The sequence below is a fragment of the Schistocerca americana genome, chromosome 7 (genome assembly GCF_021461395.2).
Source record: "Schistocerca americana isolate TAMUIC-IGC-003095 chromosome 7, iqSchAmer2.1, whole genome shotgun sequence".
NCBI classification, from domain to species: domain Eukaryota; kingdom Metazoa; phylum Arthropoda; class Insecta; order Orthoptera; family Acrididae; genus Schistocerca; species Schistocerca americana.
This window is the reverse complement of record NC_060125.1, coordinates 547,363,504-547,386,708: the sequence shown is the minus strand read 5'-3', so window position 1 is coordinate 547,386,708 and position 23,205 is coordinate 547,363,504. Positions and strand designations below refer to the sequence as shown.

Here is a 23,205-nt window from a genome sequence, read left to right as displayed (position 1 = left end):
GTCTCCACACATATCTTAGCTGGTCATTGGGGGTTTAATTCGAAGTGAGATTCATCTCTCAGACAATTCTACTCCAGTCAATGAGATCCACAACAAAAAACATGTTTGAAGGTGCCACAGACAGTATTGCGGGCCATTGGGATACTGAACACCAACTCTTCAAACAGAAGTGGACATGAAATCACACCATTTGGTGAAATCTTAAATATGCACAAGCACTTAGCATGGATTAGATGAGACAACTTCACAATCAGCAGTTTGGGGTGTTTCTACACGCCAGGGTGTGCACCACAAAATTCATAGTTGCCATGGTAACACAGCTGTAAGGGTTTGCCAAAGTTCTTGATCATATTCCACTATGCAAATGCAGAAAAGATTCTTCTAAACATGTTGTATTAAGTCTTACATTGAATATGACTTCAGTAGTAGCAGTGGACATTAAAGTGTCACTTGAAATTGACCCATATAAGATGCCATATATATGCAAAGTTAATTAGGCCCAAAGGAAATAATAATATTGCGCGATCTTACTGGCCTCAGGAGCGATTCATCACAGACACACAACACAATGGAAATTCTTTTGGCATCTGAAATTGATTGTGACCTAGTGTGTAATGTTATCACAGAACATAATGAGATGATAAAACAGCTGCTGCCCAAAAACTCTCAAGACGAACTTACCTTCAGTAATCTGAAAATAATTTACTAATGCTAAGAAATGTACAATATTTGGATTAACTGCTCACAACTGCAGTAGATCCAATTGAACTATCAATGAAATCAAAGCACGAGACTATTTCTGTAATTATTGCTGCATAAGGCATTAGTGCAAGCCTCGTGTTACTACCATCTTGAAAAAGTAACTTTATTTAAATTAAATCGATGAAAAGAATGAACCAGCAATTCATATGAAGACCTGCTCCATAAAATAGATTTGAATAACATGTAAAACACAAAACCTTTTGTTGCATAAAATATCAGCTTGATAAACCTGATAACGAATCAAAACACCATGTAAATGGAACTGAATCTGCTCCACTTTGATCATAAACACATTTGTCACCCCTGCTCATTCGATAACATTGCCTAAGTAACGACTCTGTTCCAATATAGCTTGGCAGGTCGCAAAATAAAGAAACATATTACCTTGTGATGCAGAATAAGTACATAGAGAGGAGCTGTATACAATTGTTATTATCACTTTGTCAATACAAGCCCACTGTGGGTTCCATACATAGCTCCCTCTTTTTCTCAGTATATGTTAATGCAATCAGATATGTCACCACACCACATCATACACGAGCCAAACATACATTTTCACTCCAGAGCCACTGGCCAAACAGACCAGAGTGAAGCAGAATGCCTTCTTTTCCTTTCAAACCGGTAAGCCATATGTACCGACTACACACTCACTAGACACTCGCTGATGAACTCTCACCCCAAAGACTTCAAGAGCATACACACTAGCAGCCATGAACGAGAAGTCTATCAATGTGGCACATGTACAATAACACAGATTTTACAATAGACCTACAATAAAGTATGGGAACTGGTCCAATAAATTTGATACCTACACTGTAGGGTATCCAGTTTAGGATAAGTAGTGATTTTGACAGTATAAGTTAACTTCTTAATTTTTATTTCATAGTCACTTTGCTGATTTTGTGTGTGTGTGTGTGTGTGTGTGTGTGTGTGTGTGTGCGCGCGCGCGCGCGCATGCTTGCAAGGAGGGTAGAGGTGCGCACACCATATTGTGAATCCAAAGTTAATGGTAAACTAACCTGACATACACTACTTTAAAAAAAAAAAAACTTTGTGACTGACATTTCAAGAAGTCAAGTAATGGTGGCCAGGCATTATCAATTCTTCCATAAGTGTCAAATGCTTGCTATGTTGCCTGTTTTGTAGGTACACACAACGCCTTGTCATGCGTGGCTAGCTGGATGTCAACAACAAACACCTCCAGCCCTGTAATCTGACAATCTCAGAGTTATTTTATTTGAGCTCATTTCCCAATTCATCTAATGCACAGTACAGTCTGTTTTTCGATGGAGCATAATCCAAGCAATAGCGTGGATGTTTTTATGTGCCCGATTCTTTCTCTGTACTATGGAGCAAGAAATACTCATCTTATCTCATACAAAATTTATTTATTTCATTTGGATGTCTGACTTCAAAAATGAAATTTTTGTGTGTGTGTGTGTGTGTGTGTGTGTGTGTGTGTGTGTGTGTGTGTGTGTGGTGGGGAGGGGCAGGGGGGGGGGTGGGGGGGGGGGGGGGTAGGAATTTGGTGTCAGGCAGACAATGACTGGCACAGAGGCTGCTTCTGATGGGAAATTGAAAGTATGGTGTTTCTTCATGCAGCCGGAGAGTGAATTTCAGAGACAGCTTACAAGCCAGCAACCTTGTAATTGAGCTTAACAGTTTATTTTTAAAAGTAGCCACATGGAAGGTCAAGTAGAACCCAACAAATTCTTGGACCTTTTTTTATTACTATTATTATTATTTAGTTATTGTTAAAGGAATAGCTTGTTCCAATAGTATGGGCTTCATTCATGACTTTGGAGTTGCTGCTTCTCATGTACCTTTCACGTTCAGACTAATAAAAATTAGCTATGTGTTATAGTATCAAACAAAATATAAAAGATATGTCCAATGAATATCTCTGTCTGCTGACCAGAGTGACATCTGCTTAATACATGTGAGACTCTTTTTTTCTATTGCTGCTTTCAAAAAATGTATTCAAAGAAAACAAATCTCAAGCTATACAACAGTGTTTGTTGTTTGGCCATTACAGTGTCTGCTAAGAAAAGGACCAAGGCACATTTGGGACTCAGGTAAAAAAAAAAATATGCCATTTATATTCTAAATGAAATTTTATTTTTTATCCGTATTAGGAAATATTTATTTGACTGCATCTTTCAGTGGGCAATGGTAATTGATTTCGGTAAATGGTAATTGAAATGATTCTGTGTACTTATTCCTGACAAAATAGGTGGCTACTATTTTCTCACAACTCAAACAGAAATTCTCCACTATATGTAATATATTCGGATTCATCCATCTATTGATTAGTGTATGACAGTAAAATTTATTGTATAACCATTGTATTATGAAGAGGATACACAGCTACTCACCATATAGAGGAGATGATGAGTTGACCCCTATACAGTGAGCAGCAATCTATCCATTTCAATGAAAAAATCAATTTTTGAAAATATAATGTAATTGGATGGATAAAAAAATCTATTTGCCAAGCACCGGCAGGAGAACAGACACATAAATACATTGAAATTTGCAAGCTTTTGGAGCCGGTGGCTCTTCTGTCTGGCAGAAGGGTTGAAGGGGAAGGAAGAGAGTGAAGAGGAACAACTTGTGAGATGCAGGACATTCAGAAAAGTCCCCTAGAACCCCAGGTCAGGGGAGACTTACACGACGGGATGAGAAGGAAAGCTGAATGCTCCTCATTTCCTACACCTCACCAGTCTTTTTCCTTCACCCTCTTCCTTCCTCTTCATCCCTCCTACCAGAAGAAGGAACCACTGACTCCAAAAGCTTCCAAAATTGAATATCTTTATATGTGTGTTCCCCTGCCACCACTTGGTGAGTAGATTTTTAAATCTATCCAATTACATTATAATATACCCTTTTCATAATATTGTTGTTATTCCATACTCGACTTTCCATTGTTTGTATTACAGTTGTGTTGTACAGGATGAGTATGTGAAAATATCAGCAGGTTAACAAATATTAAAAATAAGAATAAATATTGACACAGTTGGGCATAGATGATGTCACTGTTTTCATGATGGGTCATGCCTCAACTTCTGAAACCATGAATATCACTAAATTAAAAAATTAAGCCAGTTTTGTGGTGCAGCTTTTAGGAAATCATAATAAACTAGATTTCATGACATTTCCTTGCTGAACATAATGATGGGTGATGGAGCAGATTGCAATTATATCAATGAGCTCTTGCCGTTTTACTCCACTGCTAAAGCAGCATTAAACATTCAGAATTCTTTGTAAGTTACTCTGTTTAAAAATTTTATGCTAAAGTTTTATTACAAGAGGATCCACTGTCTCTGAACTTACCATTTGTTTTCCTGAAAGTCACATGCTAACTTAAAGACAGTTAACTGTGTTGTGTGTGTTATGTAAGCGTATAAAAATGCTAATGGTACTACTATTTTGGTTTCCTGCCTCTCTTCTTATCTGGTCTCATTAAATTGTTAATAAACTAAATGTATGTATGTACTATACTATTTGTTTCCATCAATAGTAAGCCAAATTTCTGAGATAACAAATGTCAAAATAATGAAGTGATTGTGTCTAGTATGGGAGGTAGCGACACTGTGAGTTCACCTTTGTCTGTGAACACAATATGGATGTGGCAGCAACAGTTCTGGATACATTGACATATTGCCCATTTATGTGCAGTATTCGGTTTGCTTAGGAGGGTGATTATAGTCTCATCATTGTTCCGTGCACTTCCGCAACTAGTATATGACATTATGCCACATAAAATAAAGACATCACACAGAAAAACGATGTTGACAACAAAAATGAATCACAACTATTATGTTACTGACTACGCAATTGGTTGTAGTAACTAGCATCTGGAGAAACAGAGTGAACTGTCATGATGTTATCTCAGTCAAATCCAAATCCAAAAGTAGGGTTGTCAATGAAATATAGCACTTATCACTGAAAGGACATTTATTACGGACACAAACATACACCCAGAACAAATCCGAACTCCTTGGAAGAGTGCTGCTGTTTATACTAACATCAAATATTCCAGAACATACAAGCACTACAAACGTAAAATATCTCACGAACCTTCCATTAATGGTAAATTCTAAATAACAAATAATAGCTGGTGGCTGGTTTGAATTGGTGACCTGGAGCACAGAAGTCAGTGACACAAACAGCTATGCCACACTGCATGCACCACAGCTCACGGAATTGTTCCCTCTCCTACGAAAACAGGTTTTGTCTTTGGTCCTCTGTGCGGCAGCACTGGTGGCTTCTCACGTTCTGGTTGCATTGTCACATTCTCTTCACTACAATAAACATCAAAGGTAAGCTCTTCTACTGAAGCTTCAGGATTGTCAAGCAGCTCTTCAGTTTCCCCGAACGAAAAGCCCCTATCATTGATCAGGGCCTCTGAACTAAAGTAGATCTTCATATGTTTGACATGGGCTACATTTCTGTGCTTATGTGACATCTGACAAACAATGAATGACACAGTAAGGTCCAAGGTAGCACTTTAGTAACTTTTCCAATAATCCCACTTTCCACGCAGATGTAAAAATCTATACCAATGTATAGATGGTGTTGTAGCAATGTCGGCCTTCTCCTGGGTCTCCAGGGTTTGTGGGTGATGGAGCAGTCTTTCTTTTTCAGTCTTCATGGTGTAGTGCTTCACACAGTCATCTTGACTATCGTCCAGTTGAACCGGAGGCAGGGTATCCAGTATCATTTTGGTCTCACGACCACGACAGAGGGATTCCTGTAATGTCATGGTTCACTGTTCTGTATACGAATGTCACGACAGGCAGTAGTGTATCCCATTCTCTCTGTTAGAAATTACTGTACATTGAAGTACATCTGCCAATGCCTTAGTAGAGAGTTCTGTGAGGCTATCTCTCATTGGGTGGTAAGCAACTGTAATCCTGTGGATGATGTCTCAACATGAAATTATTGAGTACTAGCTCCAACTGGAAAATTTTTCCACGCTCTAAGATAGTCACAAGAGGTGCTCCATGCTTCAAAATGATGCTTCTACAAGGAATATCGCAATTTCTGGAGCTTTGATCATCGCACAGCGTGTAAGGTAGTCAGTGCAGACTAATAGCCATAATTGATTCTTGTTTGTTGGCCTTGGGAATCTCCCCAAGAGGTAACTTCCAATCTGGTAGAATGGCACTGTTGCAGATAGAATTGGTATCAACTGCCCGCAAATTATTGTGCCATGCGTTTTCATCACTGGCATTCTTTACATTGGCTCATATGGTATCCATATGTGGTATCCAATGGATTGGAAGGGAGCTAGCCAGTGATACCATGTCTGATTCTGCCTGGAGTCATCACAAATCCCAGGTAACCAGATGTCTGAATGTCATGGAAATACTCCACGATAGCTGGCTGTAGATAATCTGGGATTTCTACCTCATTGGATCCCAGTTCCTCTGATACAATGTTCTGTTCATCAATTGGCATTTTTCTTTGTCTGTGCCCCCACCCCCTTTTCAAAGCTTCTGTAAGTTTCAGAAATGCTGGATCTTCTCTGTGTTCAGCAGCAATGTCATTTAATGCAATATGAATGAGATTTCATTCACACTACTGTGTTCACCAAAGTATTCCTGGAAAGGCTGTCTGTGCCCTTGTGTTTGCCTCTCCTCTTGTATACCACTGTTTTATACTCCTGATGCCCGTCTTGTCAGTCACCCCTACGGATCTTTCAGGCTAGTCAGCCTGCATGGAGCATGGTGGTCTGTCACAGTGACAACTTGTTTGCCAAATAAATACAGCCATAACTTGCTGATGGCCCAAACTACTACAAGTCACGCCTCCTCAGTTTTCGAGTAGTTCATCTTGGAATTGGAGAGTACTCTGGCAGTATACGTTACCACTTATTCAGCACCTGCCTGAATTTGCGCTAGAACTGCATAACCACTAGCACCAGTGTTAAGGTCTGTCTCAGCATTCTTGTCATACAATGGTAGGCCTGGAGAACATGTTGACACCTCCTTAAAGACAATGAAAGCACTATCTTTTACCTCATTCCAGGAAAATGTGCCATCTCCTTCCAGAAGTCTTTTATGAGTTGCCAGTAGTACAGCAGATTCTGAGAAAACTTCCCACTTAACAAACGTGTCAAGTTGGAAAATCTGTGACTGCTCTTATTTTTTTTCTGGATCAGGACAGTCTCCATTGTCATTCACTAGATGACCCAATATTTTTTATTTCTTGGCCACAGAAGAGGCAGTTTTATGGATTTAGGCTGAAGCCTATTCAGGCTGAACATGGCCGTCACATAGCTTAGGTGGTTTTCAAATGTTTTACAAAAAAAAGTCATCTATCATAGGTTCAAAGGTGGCTGCATCATTACACAGTCCAAACAGCTTAAATTTTAACCATCTTGTCAGCCCCATCAAGCTTGGTTTGCCAGCAACCTCTCTGCATGTCCATAGTTGAGAAATACATTTCTCCTTTCAAGCAGCCTATGATGTCATTAAAATGTGGCTATGGGTAGATACCTTCTCTCATTATAATAGTCAATGCAAAAATACCATGTGTCAACCTCCCCATTCATAAGACCATAGGAGAGGGGAACAAGCACTCCCTGAAGGTTCAATGAAGTCATTTCGCAACACCTTCCCCACTTCCTTCCAGATTACCAATGATTCAGCCAGCGATGCCCTATGTGATGGCTGGCTAATCACTTGATGAGCTCCAGTGTTGATACAATGTTTTACCACGGGTCACTTGGTCTGTATTTTCTCCATCCCAGATTTGGAATCATCCTAAACGGTGTAGAATGGCCAACACTAACTGCCACTATTCCTTGGTCAGGCCAGATCCCGTTGGCCAGTCTGATAGCAGCTTCTTCCCCTGTACTGTCTGTAGTGGTAGCAGAACATGATTTTTGTCACTGATACTAAGTTGTCCTTCCTGGAATGGTTTGAATGTTCCAATGCATATACCTTTAGGGTTGGGTTGTGGCTTCTCTTGACGATTGGTGAGGCAAAGTTCTCCTTGACCACATACCATAGTTATGATGGTTGCTAGCAAGCAGATTTCTTTCGCGAGTCTGAGTAGCTTTTTGCAGTCAACAAAGTCTTCACAGTTTAGCTGAGCATCTGGACTGATGGCTGGAACTCTGCTCACTGATGACAGAAGGGATAACATCTTCAACAGCAAACAACTGCACAGAACACCCTTGTTAAGTGCACTTGTTGGAAAAGTTTCATCAATCTGGAGCTCTGCCCTTACAGAGTCTACGATTGCTTGCAACATCCCATCCAAGAAAACAACATGACAACATTCTGTTAAAATGACAGTTCAAAAGGCTGTTCCTTCATTGATAATTATTCTTGCAATACATATTCCTGTTTGCGACCTTCAGCACAGTAATTTTTGTATCACAAAACATTGTCACTTTGGCTAGTGACATGCATTAGATGAGGCTGTACCAGATCACGAACTCCATGATGAGCTGTGGAGCACTCCATGCTCCGCGAAGTGTTGTCGCTTGCTGTGAATAATCAAAGGGGCCAGTGGCATGTGGCACAGCAAGCCTTTTGATCTGCCCGCCACACCTTACATGATCACCAATGTCATATTCTCCAGCAACTATGACATAGCGACATGCTAGCTCAGGGAAATAGGAAGTTAAGGAAATAAATAAGAAACAACTGTTTTAAAATAAATTGCATAAGTTCACTGGGCATCTGAAAGTGGACTTTTTTTTCACGACAAGAGTGGAAATATTGGGCATCAAAGCGTTTACAGCATTACTGCGGAGGATGGGCTTCATTTTCCACAGTCGATAGACTCTTCAGTATAGCTGAGTGTCTTGACTGACGGCTGGAACTCGGCTCATTGATGATGGACACGATAATGTCTTCAATGGCAAACAACTGCCCAGAAAAATCTTTGTCAAGTGCACTTGTCAGGAAAGTTGTGTCCTGAAGTAAAGATGGTTCTTGGATTTTATTGCCAAGAAAAGCTGCTCACAAGTATATGAAGATCCAAACATGCACATGATCGTGAGGCATCTTTGTGGAGCTTGGGAAATTTTTTTTTTGCTGTAATGAGCGACACCGCCGTGACAGATTTAGCGTTTTTTAGTACCTGTCTTTCAGCAAAGTTGAATTTTGCAAACCAATAACTTCCAACTGGAGAGACAATGGCAAATCATTGGGTGAAACCGAGAAGGGAATGCTGAGCAACTTCATTTCCATTTCAAAAATTGCAAGCCCTCAGTATCTTGTTTCAAAAGATGTGATGAGCGGCCTTATCTTGGCTTGATAATAATGAAAACTGGTACCTTCAGGTAGTTTTAAAGAAGCCAGACGATTGAAGAATGTTAAAATTCCTTCACCCATCCGCCTCTAAAACAAAAGTAACTTTTCTACAAACACTCTTAGTTGGTCGTGCATGACAACTATTAGCTGCTCTTTGGAATGCAATGACGGATTTAAATTATTCAGGTGCATGGTCATGTCAGCTAAGAATGTTGTGTCTGATGTCCATTTTAAATCTTTCAGACAATACATTTCTTCAGCTTTTATTTACAAGAAGAGACAGAGTTTCTCACAAATGACAAAGCAAACATCAAGAACTTTTCCCCAACTCAGCCAAAGAACTGTGCTGCGATAAGGTATGTCCACATCCTCTGCTTCCATAGCTTTCAGGAACCCTTTGAACTGGCAGCGATTTACACTGTCACGATGCACCAAATTCATGCACTTGACAACAACTGTAATTACATCACCTAGTTCCACTGCTTCAGCACACAGTGCCTTGTGGTGAATGAAACAATGAACAAAAATCTTTTCCAAATTCATTCTCGAGTTTGTTTTCCAAATGAGAAGCGAAACCTCGATGACGCCTCATCATTTGTGGCACATCCATGGCTACAGAAAGGAGCTTAGCCCAAGGTAAATTCATATTGTCCACTGATTCACAAACAGCTCCAAAAATATCTAATCCTGTTGCCATATAATTGAACGATACCACATTCAAGAGTTCCTCAGTACTTGTAGTTCCATATCAACACCACGCACGAATACTGAAAGTTTAACACTGTCACATGTATCTGTGCTTTTGTCAAGTGTTAGTGAAAATGCAACAAAGCTCACAGCTTTTTTCCTGAGCTATGTTTTTAAGTTCGCTGTGATGTCCAGAATTTGACTAGACATTGCTTCGAAAGACAAACCCATTCAATGCCTGCAGCTTCCTAGGGAACAAACATTTTGCAATTGCTTCCATGCACAACTGTATGAGAGAGCCCACAGAAAACTGTTTGCCATTCATCACTATAATGTGAGTCACTTTGTAGCTTGCACCAACTGCTGCTTAAGTTCCGTTCTTCACTGTCACTCACCTGAAAACTACAAAGGTATATCTGTACGTGAACGATGCTGCATATTTCTGTAACTTCTGTCCTAAGAATTCTTTTTTAATTTATGTCGTTCGTATGGCTGGCTATTAGCTCTATGTGTGCTTTGTCTTCTATATGCTTGTAATGTGCTGCATGAAAACGTGTATAATGATGCTGTATGTTGTACTTCTTAGCAGAATGGCATATAAGGCAATGTGGACACCCATCCCTCTCAATAAATAGAAATGTAACCTCCAATTGAGGCAGAGGACTTCCGCAACTGACCATAGCTGCCACTGAACACAGATTGTTGCATTAGCTGTGGCTTAACACAACCAAGGTGCAACTAGTTTGCTTTTCCCACCACATGGGCTCCGAGGTGCCGGAGTGAGGATTCCAGAGCACTTCTCCTCCTCGGGTCATTGTTGGAAGAGCCTGCATTAGATACCACAAAAAAAGAAACTTGCGAGTTGACTACAGGCCCGAATAAGTTGGCCATTGATCATATAGGTGAGGAGACTTCTCAGCATCCTGGAAACTGCACTCCAAGGAGGATTTTCACTTGTGGCAGCCTCACCTCCATAGCTGGTCATCTCGTTAGTTTTCCTAAAATCAGCAGCTAGGTGAGTGGCTGGTACCTCTGTATGGCGATGGGGAATGGCTAGAGTGTGTTGGAGAGTGACCTCTTCCAGCGTACAGTCTTGAGCTTTAGCACACAGGTCGAATATAACTGTCTGCAGTTGACTGTGCAAATAGGACAGTTATGATGGGTGATGTCTTCAGTACAATAGTCTCTGAGCACTTGTCTTCTTTCTCTGCAGTAGTGTACACCATATCCACGGCTTTCACAGTGAAAAAGAGAGCAGTGTTGTTGTCTTCAGCCCTTCAAATGTCTGTTATTCTGTGGGGCATTATGCTTAGCAAAGGAGTTTGTTGTACCTACATTGGTCGGATGCTGGGATGTCTTATTGCCTGATGGGCAGGATAAGTCCGATTTGGCAGAGTTCATTCTTCATGGCATGTTCAACTGGTGGTGGTGGTGGTGGTGGTGGTGGTTGTTAGTGTCAAAGCGCTATACATTTCTCCAACATTCTTTATTACCTCCTGATATATAATAGGTAGACATTCCTGGCTATCTATCACCTCCTCAGGCCAACAATTCTGGCTTTCATAAAAGGTGTACTACTTCTCTTACAACCTGGCATGTGACAGAGGTGAGATCATGCTGGTCTTGCACAGGCACTACATTCAGGAGTCAATTATACTTCTTTCCTCAGACTCTTTTCCACTGCATTTCCTCGATTTGCAGGCACTACTTTATGAATTCCTCCGACTCCTTTCACCAAATGTGAAATTTTTTCAGCTTTTGTCATATTTGTACTGACACTGCTGCAAAGGCCGATAATAATGTGTATGTCTATGAATCTTGTTTCACATGATGTTGGGCCCTCTTCTTCAATCGTTATGACCAGCATCTCTAAAACACTGGTGGGCTGCTGACTTACAGCTGCTTTGGAATCCATCATCCTCTTGAATATACAGACCTTTAGAATGATGTACTACTTGTATTCTCATTTCTGTCCATGCAGGTGGAAGCTTATATTGTGCCTAGTAGGAGCCACAGTGATGTGTGTGTTTTGAGGTACCTGGCACCTCCAAATAACATCATGTCATAGCCTTACTCCAAAACCGAAAGCAGGATCTTCAATGAGATACAACACTTGGCATTGAAACATATTTATTATGCAGAATTGAACTCAACTGGATGGAGAGTAATGTTATCTATACAAACATTGAATACTCCAATGTATACAAGTAGTACAAACACAACATTTTTTGAGAACCTTCCAGATATGACGAATACTAAGCAACAAATAATTTCTGGTGGTTAGGTTTGAACAGGCAACCCACAGCATGCAAGCAAGCGAAGTTATTTTACTAAACCACACTGTGTGCACCACAGCTCGCTGCAATATGACAGTGGTGGACAGAAAAGAATAGTAGGTGCGGGCCAAGCTCGTTCTTTGATTGGGTGTTGGTGTGGTAACTGTCCTATAAACAACTGGTAATCACCTAGTTATTCTGATACAGGTGAAATTCCTGTTTCACTTCATTAGGATTGCAAATTGTAGCATTAATAGGTTCATCATGGCAGTGGTTACAATTTTAGCAAAAGAAAAATTGGTTTTAATCATTTTACAGCCATAGCCTAAAAAAGTTTATCTGTATTATACAAAGTCTGTCCCACAGGAAAGGTGACTGATGTGAAATAAAATACAAGAGCTTTACTTTAATGGTTTTATTCAAAATAGGGTCCTTCTGAGTCAAAACACACAATCTGGATAATCAAGCCTTTGAAACTGCCTGCAGTACCATGCTCGTAGTCTCCTGGATATCTGAAATCATGCTGAAATGTTTTCCCTTCACCGCTATTTTCAGTTTTGGAAAAGGCCGGAAATCACGCAGACGAATAAGGAACATATATAAGCAACATTATACATTTTTGAGCCAAGAAACTGTGTACAATTTTGCTTCTTTGCAGCAGTGTATTGCCATGCAACAACCATGTTTCCTGATTCTGATGTTCAGGTTGAAACCTAACAACTGTCGCCCATAAACAATTTGAAACACCCAAGAAGTAACCTGTATTCACCATTTCCTCTTCTAGCGCAAATTCTTTTCTGATTATTCCTTTTGAATAAAAGAAAACAGAGAGCAGTGCCTTGACGCACCTTTTCTGCAAGCATACTTTTCAAGGTCTCACAGATTCTGGACATTTCCATTCTACATGTACATACACACTCCACACGCTACCATATGTCGTGTAGCGGAGGCTACCCTGAACCACTACTAGCCATTTTCTTCCATGTTCCACTTATAAATACAGCGAGGAAAAAACAAATTTCTATAAGCCTCTATACAAGCCCTATTTTCTCATATTTTATATTTGTGGTCCTTATGCAAAATATACACTGGTGTTGTAGAATCATTCTGCAGTCAGCTTCAAATTCCGGTCCTCTAAATTTTTTCATTAGTGTTCCTCAAAATGAATGTCACCTTCCCTCAAGGGATTCCAATGTGAGTTCCCAAAGCATCTCCTCAATATCTGCGTGCTGACCAAACCCACTGGCAACTAATCTAGCAGCTTACCTCTGAATTGCTTTGATGTCTTCCTTTAATCCGACCTGGTGGGAAACCCAAACACTCTAGCAGTACTGAAGAAAGGTTCGCATTAGTATCCTATATCCAATCCCCTTTACAGATGAATCACACTTTCCTAAAATTCACTCAATATATCAAATGCAACTATTCGCCTTCCCTACAACAATACTTACATGTTTTTCCATTTCATGTCACTTTGTAATGTCACAACCAGATACTTAATCAAAGCGACTTGTGTCGATCAGCACAATAATAGTGCTGTACTAAAAAATTACGGTGTTGTTTTCCTACTCATCTGCCCAAATTAGCATTTTTCTAAATTTATAGCAAGTTGTCAGTCAACATATCAACTAGAAATTTTGTCTGTCACCTTGTATTGTCTTACAGTCACTAAATGATGACACCATCCAATACAACACAGCATCATCAGCAAACAGCTGTAAATTCCTGCTCACACTGTCTGTCAGATCATTTATGTATCCAGAGAGAGTAAGAGTGGTCCTGTCACATTTCCCTGGAGCCCTCCTGACAGTACCCTCTTTGACGATTACTCACTGTTGAGGACAACATACTTGGTTCTATTCCTTATGAAGTCTTCAAGACACACACATATTTGGGAACTTCATTGACAGTCTGCAGTGGGCACCATTGTAAATGCTTTTCAGAAATCTAGGAATATGATATTGCAGGATGCCAAGTTGAGATTTGGACAAGCAATGCTTTCTAAAGCCGTGCTGATATGTGGACAAAAATTCTTCCATCTCTAGGAAATTTATTATATTCAAACTATGTTTGAGGATTCTGCAGCACACCAATATTAAGGATATTGGTCTATAATTTTGAGGATCTGTTCTTTTACCTTCCTTATATACAGGAGTCATGTATGCTTTCTTCCAGTTGCTTGAGAGTTTACGCTGGGCAAGAGATTCACAGTAAATGCAAGATAAGTAACAGGCCAATGCTGTAGAGTAGTCTGTAAAACCGAATTGGTATTCCAACCAGATCTGGTGACTTATTTGTTTTCAATCCTTTCAGAGCTTCTCTACATCAGGGGTGCATATTACTATGTCCTCCACATAGAAGTCTGTGCAATGGTCAGATGACAGTATGTTTGTATGAATCTCCTGCATGAACGATATCTCAAATGGGAAATTTAAAGCTTCGGCTTTCATTTTGCTATCTTCTATTGCTACACCACCCTTGTCAACGAGTGACTGGATAGAAACATTCGACTCCGTTAGCAATTTTATATAGGACCAGAATTTTCTTGGGTTCGGCGGTAGCCGAGCTTTGGTGCTTTGTAAGTGTCTCACACTGAAAACACCATGTTTCATCACCTGCTATGATGCAAAACATGACATCTGGGTCCCTAGCAACTGATCTTTTCATGTGTCTGGAGTGTTCCACACACTGATATTTCTGATCGCTGGTGAGTGAGTGGGACAGAAAGCAAAAACAGATCTTCTTGCCAAAATTTTCAGTGAGAACGTAGTGCACAGTTTTTTTTAAGGAATTCCAGGAAGCTCCTCAGTTAACTTGGCAGATGCATAACCATCAGTTCATAGAATTTCATGTACTTTTTTAACATCACTGATGCTCCTGGACATAGACCATCTCCAGTGCTCTCTATACCACCACAAAACCCTGCATACAACTTGAAAATGTTTTTATGACTCTTTTTCTTCATACTATACACAGGTTGTATCATTTTGAAAGTGTTTGTGGCACTTTTACACAATTTAAAACAAAGCTTACTGTTCCCATATTGCTCCTTTCAACATCGAAGTTCAAAATATACTGTTAAAGTTTCAGTTATTACAAGCAGACTGATATAAAATCAGCCATTCTGTGGGATGCACTGTGTATTTGAGCACAATTAGTATGCCAATTATCATTTGCATTGATTCTCACATTTTGAATTTGAGAAAGAATTATTTATAGTAAATGATTGCAGTATCTTATCAAATATAAAGTTTCAAATAATGTAAGAAATTTGCTTAAAATGACTTGTGTGTAATTATATGACAAACAGGCAGCACATACTGCAACTGCACTGTTTGTGGCATTCATGGCATGTTCTTGTTGCTTGTCTCGTATTTCTGCACATACTGAGACAAAGTGGTATATCAACAGCAAGCATGATAACTACTTGTCTCACAAGGAAGGCCATGGCTTTACTTCTCTGTGGAAAAGGGTTCACACACTTGGATACAAATTCAGCAGCTACATCTTCCTGGCTGATGAATATAAGCAATCTTGTAGAAATATCTAGTTTCTGCAACCAAGTTCAGCCTAATGCACAGGAGACATTTTAAAACATATCAGCTTTTTGCCAATGATAAATGTGCATTGCATAATCACCTTCGGGAGGAAAAAGTAGCACCTCATTCTAAACTATTCAGCTGCATGCACCAAATTTATCTGGTTGTAGTTATATTACATATGTGGAATTTTTATGTTGATTTTTCAATTTTGATAGAGTCTAGAAATTTTTTTTTTTTTTTACTCCGTGAAACTATGGGCTCTTAATGGAATAATAAAATCTTTTGTGCATTCTGATTGAATTGGACTCCTGTCTTCCCCCTTGGGTGTAAAATTTCTCATTCAAAAATCAAAAACATTTGTGTTATAAGAGAGACCCTTTTTAACAGACTCCAAGACATATTTGAAGCTACTGACAGTCTGGACATAACAGAGTGCATGAAATTTCCAGTGAAATCATTTTTTTTTTTTACAACACTCAAATTCATAGCATTACTGCCCTTTTCAATGTATGTAATGATGCTGAAAACATGAGGAAATACCCAGTTTCTTTAGGGATAACCTGTTATATTTTCTGCTTATGGCCTCAACAGGATATGCACTTCACTGGAATTTCGTTCCGCTGTAAAGGAAATCTTAAATTTTAGTTTCCTTCAAAACAAAAGACAAATAAAATGTAGTCTCCCTCATCAACAGCAACTGGCACATTGAACTATTATTTCAACACTGCTTGCTTTTCTTCAATGTTCATCAAATGGGGCTCATGTCATAATACTTTAGACTTTCCTGCATTATGTGGAAATGAATAGCAATCATTAAAACTAACTGTTATTGTCATGAATGGTGTAATATTTCAAAATACTACAATTTTGTCATAGTTTTAGTTATTAAATTCAATATATGTGACCTGTGTAAAATGTACTGTTTATTTTGCCCAGGAGAGTGTTTTTCACGTACTGCCACATAATAAAGTACGACATCAGTTGATCAAGAACGATAACATACATATTGCCATGGAGACGTTGTCTTCAACGGCAATACTGCTATGCCAAATGTGATAAATGGCCTGAATTACACTGCAAATACACATGATATGTGCATGTATGACGAATGCACTTTGCTGCTAATTATCCACATTTTTCATGCTTTTATTTAACTTCATACACCACATACATTCCTGTTACTATGATGTGACATTGTCATGCACTCCAAGAACTTGACTGAGAGCTGCACTTAAGGCATAAAAATCTAGTAAATGCTATGTTGTAAGTCATTCATTCAACCCTGAAGAAAGTGTAATAGGAGGGAAGACACAAATATGGATGTGTTAGCAAATTGTAATATCCAAATATCTTCTATACAATCATCAATTATGTACTGATGCTTTCATAAGCATTACAGCCAATGTCATAAGTAATGGGTGTCAGTGCCAAAAGTATGGTATTCACATAAACTGTTTCGAGAATGTACCTTATAAAAGTAGGATAAAAAGAGCCCTTGTTGGCCATTACTATAAATGTAGTAATTACTAAACTTACACTGGTATGCTAAACTTAAGGGCAAAAGTAACTTTTGCGCAATATAACTCAGCTCGATTAAACTTGGATCATACATAGAAAAACTAAAACAGTATACTGCAGAAGGTAACTGAATGAAATACACAGTGAGATGAATAAAAATGACACTTTTATTCGAAGACAGTTATACTGAAGTCATCAGAGTTTGTGATGGTTCCTTGGACATTATAAAAAGCGGGACATGATTCTTAATATGATGTGTGATCACTATGGACGGCAATTAATGCTTTGCAACGCGCTCCCAATCTCACAAGGCTGGTAAGGAGTTTTTGTGGTAGAGAATTTCATTCCTCCATCAGTGAAGGACGGCCATCGATGCATATGAACATGTTGCACTATGTCTCCCCAATGCATCTCACACCTGCTTGATGGGATTTAAACCTTTGACTAACAACTTCTTTTGGAATGAAAGACATTAGTATATGTTTATTTTCATTAATTTCGTCATCAGAAGTAAGAATGTAGAACAAATATTTCCCACCCTTTTGTTTTCCAATGTGGAGAGGTGTGGGACATTCAGAGTTTACTCATATGAACCGCCCAGATTCCATACGAGAATTGTGCGAAACTATAAGATGTGCAGAAAACGGACACACATCAGTGGGTACAGCATCTCTCCAAGTTTTAACTCACATTACAGGTGCTCAATATGGGAACCGTTTGTGAAACAGCAAACCTCAATATAAGCATGCGGTTCATTGACAAGAATTGTCAGGGAAGGTAGGAAAGGAGCCTGTTTTGCATATCTGTCCACTAGGCACCCTACCTGTATGTGTGGACTAGTTCGAAGCAACAATACAAAGAGCACCAGAGCAGAGGGTTAACAATGAAACTTGAAGACAGCACAACTTACAGGTGGCTGTAATTACAAGTATTTTGCAAACCATTAGCAGACTTCCTTTTACCAGTGGGACATGGATACATAGCAATAACATACAACAAATTCCTACAATCTATATTGGGATATCTACGTCCCAATGCCACTCAACAGGTTAAGTCTGAAGCGGGGGAGCGGGAGGTGGGCACACGGGGAGGAGAGGGGAGGGGGGGGGAGGGGGGGGGGAGACACGGACGGACAGCCCCAACCCATTTGCTGAATATCCTCTTGTTCCCAGAGCTCCTCCTTCATCTGCATTGTTTGGTGCAGTCGTGCATTTTCACCCATAAAAATGATGTCAGGGTCAAATTCATACTTGAAAAGATGCATGTCGGAGGGAGTACTGTGTCATGGGGTAACATTCATTGGTGAGTGTACTATGTTCAAACATTTGGAGGTCAGTACGCCCATGGAACATTATGCCTCCCCACAGCATAAGGCTGCGTTCACACTGCCGGCCGGGCCGGGATGACGAAATGGGGGAAAACCCACTTCTCCGATTTTCATGTTTTAAAAATTCTTAGCGGTATACAAGACCTCGCCACATCGTTTTATGAACTTATTTTTTCCTTAAAAGCGTTACTTATGTAGTGAAAAAAGAAAAAGCCTACTTTTCGTTTCGCGTGATTTCTCAGTTGCGTAACGCTTTCCAACCGATATTGAAGAAAGTATGCGGCTAAAAAATCTGATTTTTGTACACGTGGTAGTGTAACATCTTAGCTTTGTATTGAATCATTTATCTTTCCATATTTCTTAACAGTCATTGTGAAATGATGCTATTTGTCAACGTTGTGCACTTGATTCACAAATCTTTTAGTGAAAAAGTTATGTAGCGGGTAGCTTACTGTTAGATCCGTTTTAGACCATACATTGTTGGGAATGAAATGTAGCTAAAAGTACCAAAAAGTTTTTGAAATGATAATGATACTGATATCTGTCTCTGGTCACAAGTAATGCGAGCTACTCAGTGGCGTCAGTGCCGCGTCCGCAAGTTCGCGCATTTACAGCTTGGTTTAGTGTAGTCATATAATGCAGGACAGAAAAGAACTAATTACTAGTGATCAGCGCAGACCTAGTGTCGGTCCCTCGTATTATTTCAATGGTCTCATTGTCTAGATAAAGTGTCTAGATAGAAGTGTCAATGACATAGGTCTGATAAAATTTGATGTAAAACTAATCACAAAAACAAACTGGAGATTTGTGATACGTTTACTGCGGAAACTGAAGCGCAATTCTGTAGTCTCGTTGTCTACTTTGACAGAAAAAATAATGGAGAGTTAATGAAACTACTGTAGATCGACACAGATGTGCGTTTCATTGTTCTTCATTGTTTTTTGTTTTTTTTTTCTTCCTTGGCGGGCTGCGCTGCACTGTCAAGGTAATCCACACTCTTTGGCTAAATGGCTGTTAGCTGCCGGAGGCTAAATAAATAAATTTAAAAAAAATCCCCACCCTTCGACAGCTGACAAGCAAGTCAGTAGAAAACGCAGCTGCAGTCAACAGTTGCTCGCCTTTAGCTAGTCTGTGCTGTCGTGTAGAACAATGTCTTCACTCTTTTATTAGTATTGTTCTGACTCTGCAGTAACTCGTCGAGTTTTGAAGTACAGAAGAACTAGGAGGTTATGGATTCATCCCATAAATAGCGACAGACATTTAGGAGAGTCTTTTTCTTTACATGAAGAACTTAAAAACTATCCTGAAAATTTTTATTCATATTACAGAATGAATCATAATACATTGTCAGAGAAGGATGCAATGTTGAAGCTGAAAAGTTTTGTAACAATGCTGATATGCAGACAGCTGGTGCCACATTCAACAGAAATTCCACATTACGTTCGAAAACTGTCAGGAACACTTGTTGAATATTTCGTTAAAAATGCAACTTAAACTAATTAAAAAACGTTTCAAAAATAAATTTTGGAATTGAAAGTACTTAGCTATTTACTGTATTTTTGTGTATCTCGTTTCATTGTAAATAAAACAAATAAAATTATAAAGGAAAATAATTTATATTTGTGTGTACTATCTGAAACACACTCCTTGGTTACTTCGTTCCATAATCTGGAAACTGCATCATTATTGTCATACTAGCCGAATTTCTGATACCAAATTGATGGACACAAGTTAATGTCATGTATATGTTATTCTGCATTCATTAAAGTAAGAACATCGCAAAAAGATGTCACAGACAACAGCTTACAGTAACGTGCCACAGCATGACTTTACAATGCATTGTCATCTGGTAGGGACACATTTCCGTCCCTCAGTGACACTCATATCTGTCTCCATTTGCAAGTAAATGCGAACTATTCAGTGGCGGCAATGCCGCGATCGCTGGCAAGCTATTGCTGTAATGCACGTAAATACGGTAAATTAAATAAATGAAATAAAAGTAATTTCGCATGTTTCATTATAATAAATGTAATTTTTCCTCACTGATTGTGAAATGTGAGGTAACATCTTAAAATAAAAGACGTGTGCAGTCACACTTGTGATGAAAGCAGAAGGGAGACGTGTGGTGCGTGTACTGCTGAAGCTGTAGTGCTGCTCCATAGGCTCGCGTCTGCGGTCGGCTCGCGCCGGCAATATTAAACACTCGGGATGTCGCCGGCTCGGCTCCGGGAGGCTCACGCCGTGTCGGCGCGGCCCGGCCGCCAGTGTGAACACCGCAATTGTGTTTGATATCAAAGTGGGCGGCGGCCCGGCCAGGCTCGGCTCGGCCCAGCCGGCAGTGTGAACGCAGCCTAATACCTAGACTACCACAACAAACATGTTCAACAGTGTTCCTAGGTGCATTACATGTTCTCACCTCTTGCCACACAAATGTACAGCCAGCACGGTACAACATGATTGTTTTGGTGGTCCACATGATATGGTGTGCGGGAGGTAAAATATTTCATGGGTGTACTGAACTTTAAATCTCTGAGAATACTACACACTCGTGAGGCAGTGTTATTGTGATACTGTACTCCCTCCTCATGTGTATCTTTTCAGGGGCACATTCAGCCCAGACATCATTATTACGGCTGACAATGCACAACCACATCAAAGAGCGCAGTTGGAGGAGCTTGCTGTGAAGTGAATGGACTGGCCTATCCTTCCTCCAACTTAAATCCCACTGAGCACATGAGGAATGCATTGGGGAGACACAATGCAGCACATTCACATGCACCAACAACTATCCAGCGGTTGTCAACCATGATAGTGGATGAATGGGATGCCCTACAAGAACTTGTTACTAACCTCATGACTGTCACGGGAGTGCATTGCGGAGTGTGATTTGCTGTCTATAGCAATCGCATACCCTATTAACAACCATGTCCTGCTTTTTGTAATGTCCAGGGGACCACCATGGCTTCAGAGTAATTACTGTCTTTGAATTAAAGAATCACTTCTGTTTTTCTTATTGTGTATTTCTTTCCATTACCTTCTGTACTTTACTGTAGCATTTCTCTTATATGCATCATCCAAGTTTCATTGAGCTATGTTACCTGGCAGTGAAACAAATTGTGCAAAAGTTTACTTTGATCCTTATGTTTTAGGGGAAATGCTATTCAGTGTCTTACCTTTTCCTTCAGCGGTGTGTGAGATCCTCTGGATTTCCTCTTCGTGACCTCTTGCTTCTTCACTGTCACTGGAGCCTTTGCTGACCTAGTAGTTGGAGATGATCGTTCTGGTTTAACTTTCTCTTTTTTTTCTTCTCTAGCTGCTTTGCAGGATGCAACCACACTACATCGCTTTATGTCACTTTCCTTTGGTTTCTCGCTCCTCTCTGCTTTATCTGAGCTATCTGATTTTTCTTGGTCCTTTGATCCCGCTTTCTTATTAACCTTCAATGCAGCAATCTTCAATTTGAAGCCACCCTTGAAACAAAAACCAGTTATGTGACAGAGCATGATATTTCAGAGTTGCTTAAAAAATGACTGTGCAAAGTGTCAAAAGAATAAAGAGTGAACCACAGTGACAGCAAGACTACAATGAATGACATTTAATAATACGGAATGGGACATAAAGAAAATGAAGATGATAATTATGTTATAGTCATCATCTACTTCCAAGGATGTTAAGTAATGCGTTGTGTACTCATGTTAGTTGGCTGGCTCTTTGTTGCTTTGAAAACACAGGTAGGGCATAACTTTCCATTTTTGCAGTATTTCAGATATGCCATAGCGGTGTTGCCATGTGTCGTGAGATGTATCTTGAGAGAATTTTAGTTAGTTATGTTTACTGTTTATATTCTTTTCGAAGCTATAACAGGAATTCTTAAAATGCGCTAAGTCTGTAAGCCCATAATATGAGTTGTGTAATGTATGTGATCAAGATTAACATATATAAGTAATCTGTGTTGTGTCGATTCACTTACAATAGTAGTGTTACAGAATGTGGCAAGTTCATTGGTTATATTTTTCCCTTCCGGTGTAGCCTTTCGTATGTAATAATTTTCTTCTTATGTTAATTTCCAGTGTAAGTGTTTGCTATGCTTCAGAATGTGTAGGTCAGTTTAGATATTTGTGGGGTGGTGCTTTTAATTCATTAAGTGTTCTACAAAATTGGAGTGTGTGCTTTCACCCTTCAGAGCTCCCGTGTTCTATGTACCTTGTTCAGATGTTCGTGCATGTTTGTCCTGTGTATTGAGACTGATGGGAGTTGCATGTGAGTTTGTGTATTCCTTCATTGCTAAATTTGTCTGGAGTTATTTTGTGTGACCCTAGACATTTTTGTATTGTGTTTATTCTGAATGCTATTAGGATATCTTGGTTCTTTATTATACTTCTAATCCCATGTACTATATTATTGTGTGTTGGTGTGTACCATATATTTCTCTTTTTGGGAGTGGTGTGGTCTGTTGTGTTGTGTTGTGTTCTGCTGTGTTGTATGTGTGTTCTGCCTTTGTGTTTTTGGACTCTTTGGTTGTGCACTGGTGTGAGGGGCCATTTTTATTACATTTCTTTTTTCTTGTTGATGAACTTGTCCATGGTATCTGTTTTGTATTCATTTTCCACAGCAATTTGTTTAATTATTTTTCAGGTTGTGTGTGTAGTTTTGGGGTTTAAGAGGTGTTTTATTTAATCTCTTATAGTTATCTGCTGTCAGGTGGTTGGATGTGTTACGGGTAACAGAGCTTGTAGATGTAGTTTTTTTGCAGGTGTGAAACTCATGTTGATGGTTTTTCTTGTTATTGTGAAGACCACTAAATTTAGTTTTATCTTTAT

At 39.5% G+C, this 23,205-nt stretch overlaps 1 protein-coding gene across 1 annotated transcript in view; it reads right to left on the bottom strand.

The window, feature by feature from the left end:
• LOC124622509 (histone-lysine N-methyltransferase ash1) overlaps window positions 1–23,205 on the bottom strand; it is a 329,323-nt gene that overhangs the window by 268,632 nt on the left and 37,486 nt on the right. Inside the window, exon 6 of the mRNA XM_047148230.1 lies at window positions 21,559–21,855. Coding sequence (XP_047004186.1) covers window positions 21,559–21,855 — 297 coding nt within the window. The remainder of the gene's footprint in view (window positions 1–21,558; window positions 21,856–23,205) is intronic.